Source organism: Salvia hispanica, chromosome 4 (assembly GCF_023119035.1).
Source record: "Salvia hispanica cultivar TCC Black 2014 chromosome 4, UniMelb_Shisp_WGS_1.0, whole genome shotgun sequence".
In the NCBI taxonomy this organism is placed as follows: Eukaryota; Viridiplantae; Streptophyta; class Magnoliopsida; order Lamiales; family Lamiaceae; genus Salvia; species Salvia hispanica.
Genome location: NC_062968.1, coordinates 6283838 through 6307063, shown reverse-complemented (window position 1 = coordinate 6307063; position 23226 = coordinate 6283838). Strand labels below are relative to the sequence as shown.

The 23226-nt window shown below is 36.8% G+C and overlaps 1 protein-coding gene across 1 annotated transcript; it reads left to right on the top strand.

Annotated features, from left to right (window-relative positions):
* The first annotated feature begins 10082 nt into the window (after nucleotides 1-10082).
* Nucleotides 10083-10712, top strand: LOC125185328 (proline-rich receptor-like protein kinase PERK9). Its single transcript, XM_048081851.1, has one exon. It carries the CDS (start codon nucleotides 10183-10185, stop codon nucleotides 10618-10620), a length of 438 nt encoding a protein of 145 aa, XP_047937808.1. The 5' UTR covers nucleotides 10083-10182; the 3' UTR covers nucleotides 10621-10712.
* The last annotated feature ends 12514 nt before the right edge of the window (nucleotides 10713-23226 follow it).

The window sequence follows — 23226 nt, the reverse complement described above, 5'->3', positions numbered from 1 at the left end:
AAGGAGAAGGAGAGAGAGATGGGGGTCGTGAATTTGGACTGTCTCTGATTTTTAGAGACGGAGTCGAAAAGTGAGAGGATTAAGCACCACGCCGGCGAAGACAGCGGCGGGCGCTGCATATCCGTTTCCGAAAGGGGTGTACCCTGATTATGCCGGCGATTTTTTAATTTTTAATTTTATTTTTTTACTTAATTATAGATTATTATTCTGATTAGGTCAAAATGTGGTTAAATAGGGTTGACCGTTAATTTTTTAACGGAGCCGTTAAAAAAGGACTACTTTGGCAACATTTTTATTTGTTATGAACCTGTTTCTCAAAAAGTGAATATTTTGGACCAAATTGGTATTTCGGTCATATGTTTCGGACCAAAATTGACCTTTACTCTATATTTATATCAATGAAACACTCGTCCAGATTAGCTATAACCATATATTCATAATGTCTATCCATAACAAAATTTACTACTCCCTCCGTCCAAACTAAGTTGAAACACTTTTTTTTGCACTCGTTTTGAAAAAACCAAATAAATAATTAAAGTAGATATATAGTCAAATAAAAGCGAGAAAACTATAGAGAAGAGTCTTGTCTACATTATTCTCGTTTTTACTTTATTATATATCAACTTTAACTATTTTGTACAATTTTTTTAAAACAAGTGCAAAAAAGAATTGACTCAACTTAGTTGGGACAAGAGAGTACTATAAAATTCATAAAAAAAACATCAAAATCTTTACCTTTTAATAATCGTGTCAATAATATATTTTGGGTACTGGTGGATGTCATCTTTTTCTTGAATTGGGCAAATAATAAGTTGATATTGTAGGAGTAATTAAATCAAGTGCGGACTTTTCATCTAAGTTGCTTATCTCAAATGTTTTTTGCATAGAAGGGAAAAAAATAAAATTGGTAATAACTACTGCTGCAGGGTGTTTACTCATATCACCTTCTATAGGAAAATGTCACTCAACATTGATGAAGAACTCTATTTTTAAGTGAGCATCCATTTGGCATTAACATCACCACCTCATATACTCCCACTTGTTAAAGTCATACAATGAATCCTCCACCACAAGCAGCTTTCCTCTACTATGGTCCTTGGACAGCCGAAGCTGATTTGATTCTATTGGATAATATGATTAAGTTGAAGAAAGGAACACATTGGACTGAGAATCAGTTTCTGAGCTAGTTCATGATGACAGCGGAACAAGAGCTAAGATCGAAGGCCGGTGTGCTTGTGTCCAAAAAGGATATTTCAAAGAGGCTAGATGTGTTGCTCAGACGCTAAAAGATTTTCAAGGACGTTGCTCTGATGTTCGGGGCTAAGTGGCATAGTCCAACGAACTACATTATTGCAAGTGATGACGTTTGGGCTCGGATTATGAAGGTATTTGTAATTTACTATACATTCTCTTTGTATTCGCTTTGCCTAACAAGCCTAGGCCACTAAGGGTCGACAATACATATCTAAATTTGGCCAAAACCAATTTTTTCTGCAGTATAATTGGTTTGCGGGGGCATACTTTTAGAAGGTAGAACTTGAGTACGACCGACTCGAGTGCTTATTCGCCATGGCTGACGTAAAGGTTTTGGAGCAAAAGCATGTTATTGTGCTCTCTGATAATACGGAGAAGCTGCCAACCACAACCTTGAGGTTTATGAAATAGAGGTAGATAATGACGAGGTGAACAACCCGATAGTATTCACCCCACCTACTGTCCGGCATAAACTTTCGACGATGACTTACCACCGCCACCTACAGAACGAGAATCAACAAATGATATGGGGGTACGCTTCATTGACTTGAACCCAGATGGCCAACTTCGACCTAGGTATGAAAAGGGTCGAGACCTGCCACAATCCCAAAAAATTTAACCTCCCTAGTTCGCGTGCGAATCATGATGTTGTTGGGTCGTCAACTAGGTCGGCATATGGAAGCTCAGTTGGTTCGAACTCACCCATTGGGTGGTTGCCGAATGTGCCAAACTGAACCATCACATCTTACCTTAAGGGGGGTGCTAGTCCATATGTAACCACGTAGCATATGGATGGTGGACTAGTGTTTTTGGTGTGTTGAATCTCCTCTTAAGAAGCTTAGTTTGTGCTAGTTAACCACATAGTATATGGCACAAGAAGAAGGGATTTGTTCGTGTGATCCAAATTTTATGTGAGCTCCACTCAGAATGCCCATGTTGTTTGTACTCCCTCCGTCCCCAAAGAGTATGAACTATTTCCTTTTTCGTCCGTCCCGAAAAAGTATGAACTTTCTAATTTTGAAAAATTCAAACAAACATATTATCCCTACACATCATTTTATTTACATCTTATACCATTTCCATTAACTTTTATACTATTATAATCATGTGGACCCCACTGTCCACTAACGTTATTTCAACTACCCTTTCTCTCTCTCTCTCTCTCCCTCTTTTACTTTTCCCCTTATTTATCAAAACATGTGCCGAACCCAAAGTTCAGACTCTTTGGGGATGGAGGGAGTATTTTATTTATTGAAATTCAAGACTTATGGTTTATGACTTGATAATCCGTACGCAAGGCCTTGACTGTTGGACATGAATAAAAAGTTTTACACAAATAATTGTTGCAACAAACTTCTAATACAAAATACACACATATATAACATTCATATGGAAGCACACCCAAAAAAGTTATGGGGTATATACGTGGTACAACACATACGCTGCATAACACATTCCAAAATATAGCACACTACTTTTGGCTGCATTACACACCGAAAAAGCGGTCACTAATAGCTATAGTTGAAATTTTTTATACATAACCAAACCCAATCGCAGCTCCAACCATCAATTGATGACGCGATGTTGGCTCAACCGCCTCTTTAGGTACCCCAATCGAGCATGAGGAGGCATGTTGATGAAGACCCCTAAGTGCTACGGTTTGTCACCTAGTATGTTGCATGGGTCATACCTTTCCTCAAGAGATAGTCCTTCAACGATCCCAAGTTTGTCGAATACCTCTTGTCGTGCCTTACCCAAATCAAACTTATATCTGATATTTGAAACCACCAAATCGAGACGGGAGTTTTTGTCTAAATGCGCTTAGCCATAAACTCCATCATCCCCTCGTCGCTAGTCACAACTTTGAGCTTATTTCCAGTGCACTTGGTCGTAGATGTCACTCTATCTTCATTGGCAGAACCGTCGTCGTGAAGGTCAGTGTAGGCGGGGCCTCCATGGGCCTCAGAATTTGGAACATCATCAGCAGAGGGTGGGAAGTTGTTCTCATTGCACTCACTCATAGGGAGTCGTTGTGGGCACAATTCTGCAGAAGCTTTGTCAACTTCTTCAAACCCACTTCCGCGAGCTCGATCTTCGAAAAATCACCGGCCATGTTCCCCATAGTGGCCACCATTTGGTCCGCATGTTCCGTGCATTCTTATCGACCTGTCAGTCATGAAATGATTACTTCGTTAACCTATTAAAGCACTCCCAAGATCTAAAACATAACTATTAAGACACCAAATACAAACAGAAACAAAACCATGACTATTTGCACCCATTACTCATCACCGCAATCGATCTTACAAGTGTCATCGTTGTGGAAACCAACCCCGGTTCTTGCAAGGATGTTGCGGAAACTGGTGTAACTTTTCTTCCAAGCAGAAATCTTGGAAGTTATATGTGGAGTACCCTGGATGTTAGTTTTTGGGTATTCAATGCGGAAGCTGTCCTCAATTTTTTACAGATAGCCAACACGAAAACCTTTGTCTGATTTCCAGCCACCAGCAACAAGTTCAACCGAACAGCTAGCCAAAATCTCCTCTTTCGGTGGTGTCCACATTCGGCGCGAACGATCTCCTTTACAAAACTTTTGTCGCGGTGTGGCATTAGCCCCTATTGACTCATGCTAAATTTGCAATCAATATGTCACCCACAAGTGTATGGGGTATGTAGCACGTGGCAAGTTGAAATTATCGATCCTCGAATACTAAATGCCGGCTTGAGTACTACGATGCAACTTTGAACACTATCTAGACTAATAAAATGGGTTTTTGGTTTTTCTTAAACTACGAACTAAGAACAAAGAACAAGTAAGCAAATAAGAGCAAATAAGGAAACTAAAGTAAATAAAAGGTAGTTTTCACACGAATTAGGAAAGGTAGAGATATGGATCTGTTGGTATGGATCACGGGTGTCACCTAGGGATCATGCTCATCTATTGGGTCTCATGTGTGGCTAGGAAAGTCGGGTTAATTGGTTAGACACCCTCTCGGGTGCATCTAACGCATTGATCGGCCTCTAATGTCGGAGTGTCCTCCCTACACTTCAAGACCGACTCCTAAGACTTACGGACCCAAGCCCTCTCTCTAGCTATGCATCTCTCGATAACATAAAACGCACAGAGTTGTTGATTATTTAACAATCTAATCAAGCATTTCTCAATGGCAATAATTAGAACAAGACATATCTAATTGGTAGCTAAGCAATTAGAGAATGAAAAAGCCCAATAACCAACAAAACCATCACAAAAGAGATAGATAAGCACAAATCAAGGTTTAACCCATGGATTCCATACAAACTTCACCAATATCCCTAATAAAGACTTAGCTACTCATAGTGAAAGCTATACAAAAGTAAATACAAGAACAACAAAGGAAAACATAGTAGGAATGGAAAATAGAACTGCCTAAGGTGGACTTGATGTTGGGGAGAGTCTTCTTCTTCAATCTCTTGAAGATGGAAGCCTCCTTGCCTTCAATCCTCTTGAATCTCTCGATTTCTCTCTCAATTTTGCAGTGGGGGAAGTTAGGGTTCAAAAATTAGTGATAACCATTTTATATTCGGAGTAAAAATCAGGATTAAGTGAGCAAGTATTCAAAACACCCGGCCGGGTGATCCATAAGTAAAGAAACACCCGATCGGGATTTTCTTCTGGAGCTCGCAAATCTGCTACAAAACACCCAACCGGGTTTTCTGGGAAATAGGAAACACCAGGTCGGATTTTTCTTCTGGAGCCCGCAAAGTAGCTACAAAACACCCGACCGGGTTTTCCGGGAAATGGGAAACACCCGGTCGGGTTTTCTCTCTGGAATCCTCCTCAAAATTCAACTTCGGCTCGTTTCAACCTGTTTTCATCACAAAACTACGACAAACCTATATTAACCACCTTAATCATAAAAAACACTCTCTAATCACCTATAAAACAAGCCTAAACTATGAGTTTGTCACCTACACAAGGAAAACAGAATTGAGGTGAGCAGTAGTCAAGCTTAACCATTGGCGTATTTGAAGTAATATAAACAAACCATCGGTGGTAGTCCCAATTCCTTGCAAGGTAGATGGTGGCTTTAGGTTCGACATAACCTATGAACACATCAAATACAACAAACATTTGAGCATACGAGAACGGAGCAACCACTGGGAATCCTTGGAAACATTAGGAAACTATTAAATTATTCTTGTCCATATCATCTAGGAATAAAATATATCCATAGATATGGTCAATAATCTAAATATTCCTAAAATCTAGAGAAATCATCCCAAAATATTTTATTTCCATTAAATAATAATATTTTAATGATATCTTTTAATTTAGGAATCAAATAATCATTAAAATAATATTTCATCAATATCTCGTTGATCGTGGATGACACGAATCGACAACGACGAAAATCTACCGGCGATCATCTCACCGGAACGGTGATTTCGCCGACCAGCTGCCGCCGGCAGCCCGCGTTACGCGCGGCTGCTTCCTTCTCCCTCTCCGGCACCGAAGCGCCGCGACATCCCTCCGTCGATGTCGCCCATTGCGCGGCGTCTTCCGCGCTACTCCGGACGATCATCCATCTCCAGCGATGAGCTCTTGGAATCCAGCAGCCATCGCAAGGCGTCGCCTCTCCGGATTTCCCGTCGCACAGTCTGGAAGCAACTAGAGTTAGGGTTAGGGTTTCTGGGCGGTAGAACCGCCGCTGCTCTCAGACGAGCAGCGGCTTCTGTCAACCATCGCCATCGTCGACTGCCGTGTGTTCCGAGGAGAGGGACGCTGAGGTCTTGCCGGCGGCGTGGACGAGCCTTGCTCGCATTCACGTCGCCGCATGATTGCACCTTAACTCCCACTCAATCGGAGCGATTCCTTGGAGTTCGCCGGTACCGGTGGTCACGCCGGCGGCGCGCACATGTCCACCCTCGTCCGTACGTCGCCGGTCGATCACCATCCGTACTCCCACTCGCTCGACAACCCTAATTGGATCGCATGTAGTGCGATTCGTCTCGGCGTATTTTTTCCACGCAAAATAAAACATCATTAATTAATTATTAAACCGGTGAACTTAATTAATTAATTTTATTTATTCGGTGGTCCCTTTTTAAATTCTTATTTTTATTCAAGGGAATCAAACTCAAATTTGTTGGTTAGAATAATAAAACCTTATTTCAAGCTCTTGAGGATGTTATCAAACGAGACTACCTCCGCCCATTAATAATAGCAAACCAGCACGTAGTATTAATCACCACACCCATATACCGGTTTATTGGGTTAAAAACCCAATTTGGTAAGTCAAAGTATCATTCAATCTATGCTCATCTAAACTAATTGATTAAGAAACAATAATTTACAAAACCCGTCTTTAATGATAGCATAAAAAAGGGTTCCTTTTTTAGATCCTTGGTTCTATACCCCGACGTCATCTTATTTGGTAACAAAAATTTATTGACATTGAAACCTTTCCGATAGGTGTCAAACCCTATCTAGGTTGTGAAATTCTTCTTTTTCTTTTTTTTGGGTGGTTTTAAACAAAGTGAAGGGCGCCCCACCTCTTAAAACAAAGACAGACTTTGTTAAGTTTTATCATTTAAACACATAATATGATGGGGTTTGGGGCCCCTTTAAGGAAGACTTGTACAAAACAAATAAATGGGCGTAGGATCTATTTTACCGATTATGCGTTAATCAAATTTACATGTTTAAAAAGATAATTGCATGCTAGAACAAAAATAATTTGCTTAGAAAATATAAATTCTAAACATGTTTCAGGTTTTTTGGGTTTGATTTCCAAAGAATAATGTTCTCGTTCTCCCGATGATTTTAAATTTTGCCCACGGATCTTCTCTCGGTTTCCCCGGTACCCCGATTCGGGGTGGGTGATCTTATAAAAATACTAGAACTTGAATAAAAAGCGAAGAAATCCTTTTGGGAATAGGTGAAAATGAATCCCCCCAAAGGAAGGTTGAAATTTTGAAAAATTGAAATAAAAATTGTAATATTTTCTAATTTATTAGACTTTGTTTACTTCTATGCATTTAAATGTTTGTAAAACATCTTATAAATGCACAAGCAAACACAATGTAATAATAATAGTGATTCTATTCGTTCGAGACTGCTCGAATAATACTGAATCGGGTTAAAAGTGGATTGTAGAGTTTTACGTATACAAGCAAGATTCTATTCTCGCGAAACTTGCTCGAAACATGTTTTTCAGTATACCAAACCTAACATAATATACATCCATTAAATGTAAAACATAGCAACATTATGACAAAAATAATCTGTTTATTCCTTTGTGAAAATAAAATAAGAGTTTTAATAGTATTCAATCACTCGAAACGTGATTTCTAGTATACAAACTCTAACACAAACAAATCCGTACTCCGCAGAAACAAGTAAAAGTGGAGAACTAAAAAAAAATTCATATTAGAATTCAGATAGATGAATGACCCTACTATTGACACAGAGTAACACAAACGAACCCGCCAAATGAAAAATAAAGACGCAAATAGAAGTTTAGATCATACCACCACCCAATTGAAATGTCGTTGAGAAAAAAGTAAAGTGGATTTCCTGAAGAAAGTAGTGCGGTCGCGCCCCCTATTTGTAGCGGCGAAATTGAAAAATTTCCAAATGAAGGCGCCTACTTTTCGTTGGGCGCGTTCTGCTAATTTTGGGGAAATTGAACAGGGGTATTTATGTCATAACATAATTTTTTTAATCAAAATTTGCATTGTATATACGTCCCAAACCCATCAGCATTAAAGAAAGGCGAACACTATTTAACAGCCGCAATTCTGTGGGCCGTACATTCCCATTTCTGGTCACGATATATTTCCTTGCATTTCGGATAAAAGAAAGCGAACGCCCCCTAATACTCCTATTTATAGGGTGGTATGAACCAAATCCCTAGGGTTACTCCTTTTTTTACTTGACAATTCTGCCCTTTAGGAACTCCTAAGTTGGTCTCTTTTTCATTCCGCTTCCCAGGTGTAGCCTCTTGACCAATTTGCACAATTTTTTTTCTCTGTTTGCCGCTTTTTCACTTAACTTGCTTTCAGCACCCCTTGTGCGAATTTATGCTATTTCATGCACATTTAACAACTAATTTGCACATACTATATGTTAAAACGCGGTAAATTGGCCAGTAACCAATGCACAAAACGAGACTCAGTGTAATATATATCTTGCATATTTTCTAGAAAAAAAGCCTAATGCAATATTACCAAATCAAAGAATAAACCAAATATCAAAATGTTTATTTCCTCGTGCAGATTACAATATATGTAGAGTTCATTGCTTAAACATTCACAAACATTAACCCAATCTTGGTTATTTACAAATTCCATAAACTATTGCAATATGTAATAACACAATTTTTATATTTCTAACAAAGTAGATCCCAATGCTAGTGTCTAGCATGACACTGTCATCAGAGTGATAATTTGGCTATAATACATATAGGGGTGGGTAAAAATGTCGAAAAAATGATACATCGAGGATGAAACGAAAAGTGATGAGAGAATGTGTGAGAAGTGAATCACCAACCCATCAATGCAAACAAGCAAAGCAAATCTAGACAATTTTCACTGCCACAACAATATGCATTGGCTCCTTAAATCCAACCACATAAAATAGGAAATGCATACCTTAACTTAAATTAATGAGACATTAAAACAAGAATTAGATATTCTCAAAATTCAGACTCCACTGACTCTAACTTATCATGAAATTTTAAAAAGTCAAAACAAATTTTGGCAACACTAACTTTAACCTTTTTCATGAAATTTTAAAAGAAACAAATTGAGCCACATCTCCCTACAAATTCTCAAAAATCTCTAACTCAACTATAATTAGAGATTTAGAGGCCATGATAACATTAAATTATGTTTAAAGGTATAAATATGTAATGGACCTCGATGAGGACAAATCCTCAGCATAATTCAATTCAATAAGGCGTCTGAATCTTAGTGGCACACAAGATGATCACCAAAAATTGGCTTCTAAATTAGGCACAAAGCTCTATACAATGGATGATCAAATAATATAACCCTCATCAAAGTTTAAAGGTCCAAGCACAAATGTTCTTTATCTTCAATCAATGCATGAAATCTCGGACAATTCGTGATTTAACTATTTACGTCAAAAATAGTACTACCTTTTGAAATGTTTTCCTTTTTAAAAATTTTCCATTAAAAATAAAATATTTCTTAAAATAAAAATAACATCATCTTTACTTTTTCATCCATCTTATTTTACTATTTATTCATTAACTCATGAAAAAAAATATGGCGGACCAAAAAATCACCTCTCACGTGTAAAATTATGGAATATCCCCTGTAAGATCAAACAATTACGTCAAATTGAGTGTGATTGTATGTCTGATTGCATTACTATGATAGAAGTATCAATGAATGAATCTAACTATTGCAATTGCTCAGTACATTTTTTTTAGCTTCTAAAGTCATTTCTTAGTTCAAGACCCCTCTTACTTGAATTTTCATATTAGATAGTGATAGTAACTTATTAAAATAGAACGTTCAAATAAAAGGAGATAGACTACTGAAATACAGAGATGTAGTAACCGAGGGCACTATCATTTAATCTAATCTTTCTTTATTGATATTCAATTAAAAAGGTAAGATTGGGGAAGTCATAAAAATAAAGATCAAAATATATTTCAAAGCAAGGGCACTAAGATAACATGTTATCCATACAAACAGAAGTTACAACATGAAAAAAAGAAGACACTCCAAACTCAAAAGTGGCCCTCAATCACCCTTTGCTTTACTTATACCCTATCTTTTTGGTCTCCTTTCTATCATGATAAAATTTATACTACTATAACTCAAAAGGATAATTTTACTTAGTCTTCACTCCTCATCACGTTGCATCTCATATCTCCTTTACTTCAATCACAAAGCACACAACTATATTCAACCATGGCTACCTCCACACTTCACAAGCTATCTTCAACACTAGTCTTTCTCTCCACAATTCTCAACTTTCCGGCCGCCACGACGCCTCAGGAGTGCCCGTATCCGTGTTACCCTCCGCCAATAGGCCCCGGAGGCGGAGACAACAACCCTCCAGTGACTACGACGCCACCATCTTCCACCACCACGACAACTCCTCCGGCATCTTTCTCCCCTCCTTCCCTCTCCACCAATCCTCCCGCCGGAATATTCCCGTACGATCCGCCAACGCCTAATTCTTACGGCGGTGCACAGCCGCCGCCGGAGCCCATATTATCGTGGTTTCCCTATTACTACAGGAAGCCACCACACCAAGATCAGTCTTCATCAACTGTTGCTGGAGAATCAATTACAACTATCCTCATCATTTTCTTCATTTTTGGCTTCGGTTTTTTTGCATTCTAGCTTTTTTTCGTTTGAGATGTGCAACATTGCTAATGGTTACCTAGCTGTTCTATCTTCACAAAATTAAGATATCTTATTCAATTTTGTTTGAATGTGTTTGTTATTACAATCCAAAAGGCAATTAATGAAATCAATCATGATCATTAGAATTGTAATAAGATATAATATGGTTTGATTTGACATAAACAGATAACATTTTTTCATCCGACCAAATATCATACACAAATGCATCAGTTTTTACTTTTTTCAAATGAGATCAATTTACTCATTCGTCGTAAGAGAGTCGAATATTATTCGTACATACCGAAATATTTTGAAATTATTGGTTTAAAGCATAATTGAGAATACTATACGAACTAAGTTGGATGGTAGTATTAATATTGTAATTGTAGCAATATTCGTATCTCGACAAAGGAAAGGGAGAATTAAAGCTACTATGGCCTATCGTCTTTTTCACTTTGCAAATTCCAAAGGCGAAACAACTTTTTTAGAGCACTTACCATTTATTGATACATAGAATTTTGATCTTCTGTATATTCTGCGTGGACTCTTTAGTAGTGTGATAGAAATATGAAATACACACCTATTCAGCATGCATCTCAAGGTGTATAGGAAAATAGTTAGTGGCCAGTTGCCGAAAATAAGTGTGTAATTAATTTGCAATAACGGTGCACCCTTTATCATAGGCACTACCTTTTATTTTTTTGAAAATGTAGAGTATTAAAAGTAAGGGCTTCCGTTTTATGGCATCTACGTATTATAGTTTTTTCGTTTTATGGCATCCTAATTAATCAATGATAGTGATTAGTGTGGAATATTAATTTTAGTCATTTATTCCATATTTTTCTTACCTTATCCAAAAGTATACATTATAATCAAATTTAAAGATCTAATAAAAGTTAAAGGAGAGATTGGATCTTAAGTAAATTTGCAGTACTAATATTTTATGCATGTTGTTTGATTTGAGAATATACACTTTATCCTTTTACATTTGAGAGTTGAGAGTTTATACATACTATCATATACCATGATGATGTTCATAAATGCAAAGTAATATACGAATTAGTAGTATCTGGTTTCACTTATTAATTGTTTTGTTATGGGAATATAAAGTTTTTGTTTTGATTGAAGCAATATTGTATTGTCTTAACCTCTTATGCTTTACTTTTCTTTTAGGCGTTTTTCCTGGCATTATTAAGGACAAACAAATATTTAAATTTAGAAGTTGTAAAACCATGTATTTGATAGCCCAATATATTAAAGATGGTGAAATTCGAGCTCGATAGCCCAATATATATATACCCAAAAACAATGTGTAGAATTCTTTGCTCAACATTTTATTGGGCTACACCAATGCCTTTAATTGGCCTTTAACCAATGTTTTAAAAACCGGATCGGTCGGCGAACCGGCGTCATTACTGGTTCACTGGTTCAACCGGTTCATTGGTCGAACCACTGGTTGAACCGGAATATATAATAAACATATATATTATATAATATTAAATATATATAATAAAATATGTGAATAAAATATAAAAAAGGCCTTATAAAAATATCAAAAATAAAAGATTTGGGCCACAAATGCATTTAAACTATTTTTCCACACATTGGCATGCATGCTCGTTAGCTTGCATAAAAAATTTACAATAAATATTGAGTTCAAAAATCAAAAAGACAAATAAATACATAAGCAATGGCCCACAACTTGGGAAGTGGGAAGCTTGGGAAGTGGTTGGGACGCCTAATCTAAAAGCATAGCCCCACCACCCAAGTAAAATACTATTTTAATAAATAATTAAATATTTAAATGAGGTAAACCGGTTTTCGGTTAGCGGTTTAACCGGTTCAACCGGCCGGTTTTACCGATTCTAGGTGGGTCAACCTACAGACGGTTTTTAGAGGCAAATCGGACCGGACTGCCTTCCGGTTCGCGGTCGAACCGGTTGAACCGGACGGTCCGGTCCGATTTTTAAAACATTGCCTTTAACGGACCAGCAGAAAACTAAGAAGTAAACATGAATGTTGGATACGTTTGTTATACTTCTATTATAAAATCAAATTTATAAGATTCCACCCGGCCTCTTGTTCATATATCGAAGCTGGTTTGTGTTAAAATGACATCACCTCTTAAAGTGATACCGTGACACAACGTATCTAGCAATATTATAAACGCTACACAACAATAGTATAAACACTAGACATCAATCTATAGATTACTGCTGGCTGAGAAAAAATTGTTGTAAATTGCTGTCTAGTGTATTGGATATTGTTGTCTAGTGTATTGGATATTGCTGGCCGAGAAAATTTACCCTTGAGCATTTTTTACGATTGCCACATGGCAGCTGATTATTCGTCTACGTGTACAAATGATTGGCTAGGAATGGTGGTATGATGTTACTTTAAGAGGTGTTGTCATTTTAACGCACCCCTAAGCTTCTTCTAAGTTCTAAGTATTGACATGCTTTAAAGCTCTATGGATGTCATTTTGGAAGAGAAGCATGGCTTCGCTCGATCCGCGGCCGGTCTGCCTCATTTCACTGTTGAAGAGGCCATTGAACCTTTGGATATCTTCACTTGCTCGTCTGAAATGCATGCGATGCAACTTCATACTGCGTAGAACAGTTCAATCCGGTCGCTTAGCAACTTCATACTATGTTGAATATCTTCCTGGTCTGGTTGGTTCCCACTATCGAATCTTCTAAAACGAGAACCCACACCGTGAATAATTTCACTGTCTCGGCTGGGGAGTACAAATTGCTGACATTGAACTCGAGAACGTCGTCTGATTGAGCGTTACCGTCTGAAAGTTAGGACAGCGACTGAGTTGGGTCGTGGTTGAGCGTCGGGTCGATCGTCCACCCCCGAATGGCGCGCCGGTATGTTGCATGTCTACCATATAAGATCGTTAGACAAACTCAATTGGAGGTTGGGATCCAGACAAGCCATCGCGAATCCATGGGTACCTGGTGATGGGTAAACTTGTGTCAGGTAATCAAGCGTCGGCGTGCTTGGATGATGGATGTTCGTCGAACATATTTTGCACAATTGATTACGAAAATGTATAAAGAAAAATTAGTGAGAGAGAGAGTTTGGTGCGAATTTTTTTAGATGAATAAGTGGGGGTTTAAAAAAATTAAAAATTAAAAATTGAAAAAATTGTAATAAAAAGGTAATATTTGGGGAAGTGAAATTTTCTTTTAATATTTTTTTTGAAATTTTCAAATTTTTCTAATTTAAAAAAAAAAATATATATAAATTCTAATGGTCAAAATGACACCTACTCGCAGGGGTAAGTGGGCGTCACCGCGCACTCCATACGAGCCACATGTGCGGCCACAAACGGAGTTGTGGTCTACGTAGCGAGGGGCTATCTGCGGCGAAACGCATGCAACTGAAATGAAATAGGCTAGAATTAGATTAATATGAGCTATTTAGTTATAGTTAGGCTATAATTATATATATTCGCGACTCCATTGGCCTAGAGCCCATGTGGCTATTCATTTATCCATTCTGATGTTTATATTCTCCATGTGGAGAACATTAAATATACAAAAGAGAGAACGAAAAAGTCACAGTAATAGAATACGCTAAAGTTTTAGAGAGGATTTCATAGCTTTCATCTGTAGAACAATTGTAACGGGAATATTTCCTGCATCGGATCGAAATATACGTAGACTTCGATAGTGGTGGATTCAACCTGCATGATTCGATCAATCGTGGGAATAAACTACAAGTAAGATCTACAAGTAAGATTTACTCTCGTTGTTTTTACATGTTCAACTTACAACTTGATTATGAGTCTAGGTATGTTATTCATGTATGCTAATTTCTGATGCACTTATTAGATGATTATATGAATTCCTAACGACAACGACATCCCAATGGCGGCTTGTCCCGCCGGGACATGACAACTCGTCTGATCGAGCACCGTTGCGGATGCTCTAACTAGTGATCAAGAGTTTTTTGTTACAAATGATATTTCATTTTATATTCTATAGAGCATTCACAATGGCTCGGACTAGTGTTAAGATTAGTGGTCGGACTAGTATACGCCACATCAGCATTTCTTAGTTCGGACTAGCCTCCTGCAATGATGCGGACTAGTAGCTGCCCTTTCAATTTTATATTTAATTTTATTTTTTTTTGTTTTCAAATAATAAATAGCAAAATATTATAAAACACAACAATTTAAAAAAAATACTTACTTTAATTGTAAAAAACACCTACATTACTTAAATTAAATTTATATCATCATAAAAATATAAACATGATTATAGGAAAAAAGTATAAATAAAAAAGAATCGAATAAAATCAGAAAAATATACTCCCTTCGTCCCATAAAAGTATGGGCAATGGGTATAGCACGAGAATTAAGATAAAATTGGTAAAGTAAGAGAGGGGGAATGGTATGGTAAAGTGATAAGAATTCCTATGGTTGAATCCTTCCATTTCCCAAGATATGCCCAAAATAGTGTTTGATTTCATTTTTTTTTTAGATAAAAAGGATAGAGGTGAGCCTAGCCTCAAAAACTAGACTCAAAATGGATTTGGATGGAGAAAAAGAGATGGATAGAGGTGTGTAAAGAAGGAATATGAACTTGGGTGGGCACTAGATAATCATTTACCCTTTGCCCTTGGTGAGGAATATGAACGTTTACCCACTAACACTTTTTGTAAGTCTTTTTGTGTTGATGAATTTGTAGGAAGCAAAAGTGAAGGCACAAAAGTGGAGCATCATGTTGCACTTGGCTTGGAAACTATGCCACCCGTGATGGATCAAGAGGAACAAGGGCAAGTCGAGAAACTCCTTGCCCAAGGTTTAAGTACACTATCTTTGTCTCCTTGTAAAGCCTCATTGACTGTGGTTGGATTAGAGAAGCCTATTTGTGTTGATAAATTTGTCATTGTTGATGAGAGTGATATGTGGCATCAATAGCTTGAATTGTTAAATCATGAACCCATCTTTGCATCGTATGTTGATCATTTCTTGATAAATCCATACATCGATAGACATGAGATTTTTCTTGTGGATTCTATCTTAAATGTTGGAATGACTTCCTTTCATGCTAAGATGAAGCTTGCATTTGTTGGTAAATTTGAACTTCATGAATATGTGGATGAGAATAGTAGGACCAAGAGAAGTGAAATTATTGATGAGTTTAGAACTTGGTGTTTGCTATATTATCATTGCAAAATGGTTAAACCCTTCAACGGGATTGGAATGTTTATGGCTGTTTTGTGAAGGATTTTGCCACTCATATGTCACATGTGGATTGTGTTGTGATTAATGGCATAACAATGTACGTTCTCATATTTGAGTTCATGTTTTGAAATTGTTGGGGCAATTTAGTGAAATCCTTTTTGATAAAATTGGTTTATTGATTGATATATCTTCTTCTAAACTTGTTGTGAATTGTGACGAATCTACTCTATCTGTTGCATGTGAGTTTGTCAATTTGTGGAATAGCACTTACTTGAGCGAGAATGATGTGTAAATGGTTGTTGATGGTCTTCTCTTGCATGATCTTGAGAATAAGAATTTTGTAATTATGCCTATCTTAGTTAATTTCAACTTTGCACATTATGAGGACCATTTCTTGTGTATACCTTGTCTTGATGAAAATGTCAAATCTTTTGTAAATAGGGGCAAATCCAGCATATTGGCAGCTGGGGCATTTGCCCCTCCTCATCCTTCTTTTTCCATTATATTTCTATATACACATCTTCAATCAAATACACTAAATGCCCCTCCTCATATGCATAAAATTTTATATTTTGCCCCTCTTCAAGTAAAATTCTGGATATGCCCCTGTTTGTAAAGATGTTCAAGAATTTGGACATAGATAGTGTGGGGTTGATCAAGACAAATGGAAACAAAGTGCTTGGTACATGTGTGTTTTGGCATGTTAATTGTTTTTATTGCATGTCAATCAAGCCTTTCAATGCAATTGAGATGTTTTATGGTCTTTTTGTTAAAGACATTGTTTCTTATGGTTTTATTTGGGATGACATTGAGGAAAAGTGTGTAGACTTGAATGCATCCACTTCTAATGTTTTGGAACTATTTGAGTATTGCTATGAAGGTCATGTGCATGAATATACTCCATTGTTTGATGTAGCAACACTTTTTGGAGGTTGTTGTGGTTTTAATCCCTTTTATCGTCCTATGATACTTAATTGGTTTGTGTTTACTATTGTAGGTACGCAAGGACGGGATTTGAGGACAAATTCTTTCCAAGGAGAGGAGGATGATATGACCACGTATGCCGGGCATTAACGGTCACTCCGACGACGTGAGTCGTGGATTGATTGGGGTCCAAGGATGAGACCGAAGACACTTCAAGGACTCTACAAAGCTCTATGGCCTCCCGAGGATGATAGGAAAGGAGAACGCTCGGATTTGAAGACAAATCCTTTCCAAGAAGGGAATGCTGATTTTACCATGGAAGCCTTGCATCAAAGATGTCAACTGGATTCAATCAGTAATCGCTTAATGAAGACGACGTCCAAACACTCTCCAAAGACAATCAATGTCTTCGTCTTCGAAAGAGGATCGAGTGAGTATGTTGCACGCCTCAATCAGAGTCCGGTGGAGAGAGTTATGACCGATTTACTAAAGTCACGCAGAAGAGAGAGCGAGTCCAGAGAAAACACGCGGGCGGGTGATTTTGAGTGGCAAAACACGATCGAGTCCAGAAGAGAAAGCGAGTCCAGAGAAAACACGACCGGGTGTTTGCATGCTGAGCACGATCGGAGTTCCAGGAGGTTCACCCGGCTGGGTGAATTCACTTCGCGAAAACACCCGACCGGGTGATTTTAATGTTTTAGACGATTTTCACTTATTTGGGCCCTTTTCTTGGGATCCCAACCCTAGCTATAAATACTACTCCCTTCGTCTGCCATTAGGAGTCTCATTTATGGGTGGCACGAGTTTTAAGAAATGTTAAGAAAAGTAGGTGGAAAAAAGTTAATGGAATATGGGTCCCCACTTGTATGTATTAGTTTTAAATAAAATATGAGTGGAATGAGTTAGTGGAAGGTAGTTTTAGATTAAATCAAGTAAAGGTATGCATTTATGGTGTGGAGCCAATGGAGTATTTGATTTGGTGAAAGTAGTCTAGAGTTGCATCCATTTTCTTGGGGGAAGTCTTAGGTCCCAAAGAGGATTGCTCATTCTTTACACATCTCTATCCAACTCTTTCTCTCCATCCAAATCCATTTTGAGTCTATTTTTGAGGCTAGGCTCATCTCTATCCTTTTTATCTAAAATAAAATAAAAAATTGAAATCAAACACTATTTTGGGCATATCTAGGTATCCTTTTTGGGAAATGGAAGAGTTCAGCCATAGGAATCCTTGTCATTTGGTATCAGAACCTAGGTGTCTAGCAAGTGTTTGATTATTTGTCTCTATGAAATTTCATTTTCCTTGTTTTAGCCTATGTTTGTTTATTGGTCTATTTTTGTTGGATTGAGCTGATTTTTGGTATGCATGAACCTTGATATATGAAATATTTACCTAAAATTCTCGGCCAAAAATTCCATCATTTGATAGGTCAAATTAATGTGTGAAGTTGCTGCCCTGTTTTGCGCCCTAGTTTGACAGATTTGGGGAAAACGTAAAATCGAGGGTCTTCTCAAAAACCTGCTATATTGGGAATATTTTTCCCTCATTCTAAACCCTTTAATCTTGTTATCTACCAAGTTTCATCAATTTTGGGGTTGGGTAGCCATATCAAAAAAAAATTCTAAAGATCAGCAAGAGTTACATGAATTTTCAGCTCAACTAAGTTTGTTAGTTAGCTTCCTTAGCATTGAACCTTACTTTTATGAGACAAGGGAGTAATAAAAGTCAAAATTAAAAACAAAATGTTGAGTTTCGGGTTTGAACCCACAAACTCTATGACACATCTACCACTAAACTAAATATAGATTTTGTATTGAAATAATACAAATGTTTACATAAAGCAATAAAAACTCTATTATACGTGTAAAACTAATTGTCCCGCATCGAAATCACAAAGAAACTTGGAGTTGAAAACTTATCTATAAAACAACCATTTATCCCACATCAAAGTCAAAGAAAGTTGGAGTTGAAAACCTATCTATAAAAGGTTTAATCAAGCAATGCAAAACTTGCTCATTTAATTTAATTTAAATATAGATTTTTAATTAAAAATTGAGTTTTTTATAATTAAAAAACCAAATTTTATAATAAAAAATTGTTTTTTTAATTAAAAATGTATTTTTATGGTCCGTCCATCCGTGCTCTTGTAGTAGGTGGACGAGAATACGGATGACGCCATGACGGTCGGGTGCCCATTGGTCTGCGCTTGAAAGTTCATTCGGACAGATCGTCCGTGCGCTCGTTCGTCGGCCTGCAACGGTTGGACGAGCGTGGATGAGGTCGCGGACGACCGGTAGTCCAAACGAATATCAAGCCATTGTGGATGCTCTTACTATGATGATTTCTCTAGACTAATACGTAGGGGAGAGGAAAAAAACTGAAAACCGAATATTCTAACCAAACCAAACCGAAATTTTGAAATTCGGTTCAGTTTTTTCGGTTTGGTTCGGTTTTAAAAATACAAAATTTTCAGTTTTTCGGTTCGGTTCGGTTCGGACGAAAAAAAAATTGAAAAACTGAATTATATTTTAAATAGTACTATATTATATCATATACTCCCTCTATCCCACTAGAAATGAAACGTTTTCCTTTGTGGGTTGTCCCATTAAAAATGAAACGTTTCTTAAAAAAGAAATAACTTTATCTCTATTTTTTCCCCTCTCTTACTTTACTCTCTCTTCTTTAACTCACAAAACAACACTACATAAAATCTTGTGCCGAAAAGTAAACGTTTCATATTTATTGGGACGGAGTATAATATATATTCTTTTAATATATTTTTATATAATACATATTATATATATTCTATTAATATTATATTATATATATTTATATTATATTAGTATATATAAAATAAAATAAATTATAGTATATATTAATATATACTATTTTTTTCGATTTTTGGGTTTATTTTTTAAATTTCGGTTTTTTCGGTTTTTTAAGTTCGGTGTTCGATTTTTCAGTTTTCGGTTTTTCGGTTCGGTTTGATTTCAATTTTAGCCTAAATTCGATTTTTCGGGTTTGGTTCGGTTTGAGCGAAAAATCGAACCGAAACCCGAATGCACACCCTTACTTATACGTATACTTTTAATTTATTCTATTTTCGGTAAAATTATGCAGAATTTTTAGTTATTTGATTTCGATTTTCACAAGTCAAAATTTCTTGGCTGAATATCTCTATTCTTCATAGCACGATAGAAAATGCAAAGGTACATTTGAAATGCTCCGAAAATCCAAATAATAGCTTCCAAAATGGCAAGAATCCAAATTTCAGCAAAAAAGAGTATTTAGAATTTTATGACAACAATAGTCAAAGAATAACATTATGAATACCATTAAAAAGGTATATCATCGAAGCTTTTCAATAGTACTTTCAAATTGCTCATCAAACCCCAAAATAGTTGAGATCTTTTTTGGTGTTCGAACACACCGGCAAATTGCACTTCAATGCGTGGTGTGACAAAAATACATGATGTTGGAAGTAATTTCTTTTTGAAAAATGTGGTCTTATCAATATGTAGGTAGTCCATAGTTTGCAATTAAGAAACCAACTAGTTATAATTGATTATACATTTTCGAATCTTCGTCGGAAAATGTGGTCTTACACGAATAATTTAATTATTGAATACTTGAGCCATATACATAAATTGATGGTTATCAAATATCATTCAGTTTTCGATCAAAATATTTCGTGAAATTTTGAGTGTATTTGATTATGGTCATTCATGTTTTGATTTCCTGAAGCAGTGTGCTCGTTCTCAAAATGAGGATTACCGTATTGGAATATATTGTGGAATGTATTTTGATTTTTTAATGTGTGAGTATTAGATAATGGAGAAGTTATGAGATTAGTTGTATAAGTTAAACGAGGATTGAATGAAATCGAATATAATCTCACAATGACTAATTAAACAAGAACAAAGACCTAGTAAATAAAATTTAATTACTTGAGACATGCTTGCATGTTCTGCCTATTTGACCGTTCATATGGTACTCACACTCTATTGGGTGCAACATATTCTTATAACGGAATCAATGATCTTCTCTTTTTATTATATGTGTTTTTACATTAGTTTATAAGTTAGGAGACTATTTTATGTGATTATACATTTAACATTCATGTTGTTAGATTATGAATCCAAAGATCCACAATTCCACATCCATTAATAATTTGGGTAAATAGTCAATTTTATTCTATTAGCATACGTTTTCCTCAAAAATATGTATAGATGTATATTCACATGTGTCACGCTCATGTCCAATTTAGATATCTCGATATCTGATAAGTTTTAAAGATTTGTATATGAATCTGGTGAATATTACTAATGCAAATAATTAAATAATCCTTATTGTAAGGAGGGATATTATATTTGGCCAATAAGGATAATTTTTTCGGACAAATATATAGTAGTATTTCACAAGACTGTTGATGTCTGATCCTGGAGACTAGGGTCTGCTTACCAATCGTTAGTTTCCTCAATCGTTGAGCTAATTGAACTGGTGCAGTGAGAGCTGTTTTTGAAGAGTATAGATTGGCTTCGTCTCCCATGCTTGATTTTGGCTCCCTAGAGCTACCTACAAGGTGTTGAATAGTAATATTGGTGAGATCAGTGAGATGAAACATTTCAAATTATAGTGAAACTCTCAACTTACATTTATACACATGTAAAATGATGAGGATGAGTAAAAAATATTAGCAGTTAAGCTATCAGAAGAATCATGGATGAACTGGAGCATAACAATTGAGAAATCAATGATTTGATTCTTTGGGTAGAATTTAGTTAAATCAGTATAAAGATTTAAGGTAATCTTTTCCATATACCAAACTCAATTATCCTCCAAATACAACTCTCCCTGTTATATATATTGTGCAAGTACTTAATAAGAAAAAAAATAGTATTACAAACTCAATTCTCCTCCATTTACACTAAACTTTGATACTTGATCCATATTTTTAAATAACGGAACAGGAACTCAACTCTGAAACAATATAAAGTTTATTATTTTGAATCAATCAACTTTTAAAAAAACAGTACACACATTTAGGATTGCTTGTGCTGGATATACTATATCTTATTCTGGATAGCAGCGACTTTTAGAAATCTAATCAAGAATAAAATTTATTATTAGTTGTTTCCTAATACTATAGTTTTGCAAACAAGGAAAACTTTGGCCCAAATTAGCAATTTAGTCTTGCATTTAATTATATAATAGTAATTAATAATTAATGAATTAGATGGAAAAGCAGAAGTGAACCGATCTATTTCAATACTAGAAGGAGGACAGTGCAGTCACCCAAACCTAATATCGAAGGCGTTGACCAAATAAAGTCAAAATCAATTTGATTGAATCACACACCCATCTCTCTCTGTTGTCATGTCTGTCAATTGTTCACGTCACGTGCTCCAGCTCTCCTCTCTCTCTCTCTCTACCTACACACAGACCACCACGCCTGCGCCTGCACCTGCACCTCTACATTATCACACCAATCGCTGTTGGAATCTTTTTTCCCCTTTTGAAAAATAAATTATCACATTCGTCATTGCTACGATGTGAACAATAACCGCGATGCATCGGCTCCCGAGCAGCGGACAAAGCAGCCCTCAATCGCCGCCCTCCTCCCCCCCGCTCAGCCGCTCCCCGCGCTACCGCCCCCGCAGCTCCAAATCCGCCCGCCCGCCGCCCAAGACGCTCGCGCAGCGCCTCATCTGGATCTTCCTCTCCTGCCTCCTCAAGCGCCAGGGGATTCTTATATTCGCGCCTATTCTCTACATCGCCGTTATGCTCTTCTACATGGGGACTGTCTCCTTCGACGTCGTCCCGGTCATCACTCACAGGCCTCCCCCGGGCTCCGTCTACCGCAGCCGCCAGTTATATCACAAGCTCCTCCCCCAAATGGACTCCGATAATTCCTCTGCCGATGCGGTCAGTCCCAAAATTAAATGCTCAAGTGTTTAGTTACTATGATTTGAATTAGGAGAGGCTTTACATTCTCTTATTGATTTCGAAACCTCACATTTCTACTACCGGCAGATTTAATTGCATTTGTGAACAGTTTATTTTAACGGCATTGCTTTTTTGCCTTGAGATTGGGGAATTCGACTGTGTTTCACATTCGTTTAGCTTTGCGAATTGCCCAAGTATTTTGCCGCTTGCACTCTAGAGCTGCTGATCTAAAAATTGGAAAAGCTATAGGCTACTTTGGAAAAATATCTTGTGCTAGCAATGTGAGGTACTGGGGCACACAGAGGTTTTTAGGAGTAGTGAAGCAACTACTTGGTTTGTGGAGTAGTATTACAATTGGCTGTGCACTAGGCAGAAGTTCATATTCTGAAAGGGCTTTTGCTGTTCTAATCGGCAAAAAGGATAGTAGTATAATAGTATTATCTAGTAGATTCATGTTGTTCATTCTCTTATAAAGGGCTTTCATCTGTATGCTTGTCTTTATATGGACACACACAAACTAAATCGGTGAGAGAAA

Bases quoted from the DNA above. Each gene is read 5' to 3' on its own strand.
- LOC125185328 (XM_048081851.1), top strand. From the start codon at position 10,183: ATGGCTACCTCCACACTTCACAAGCTATCTTCAACACTAGTCTTTCTC.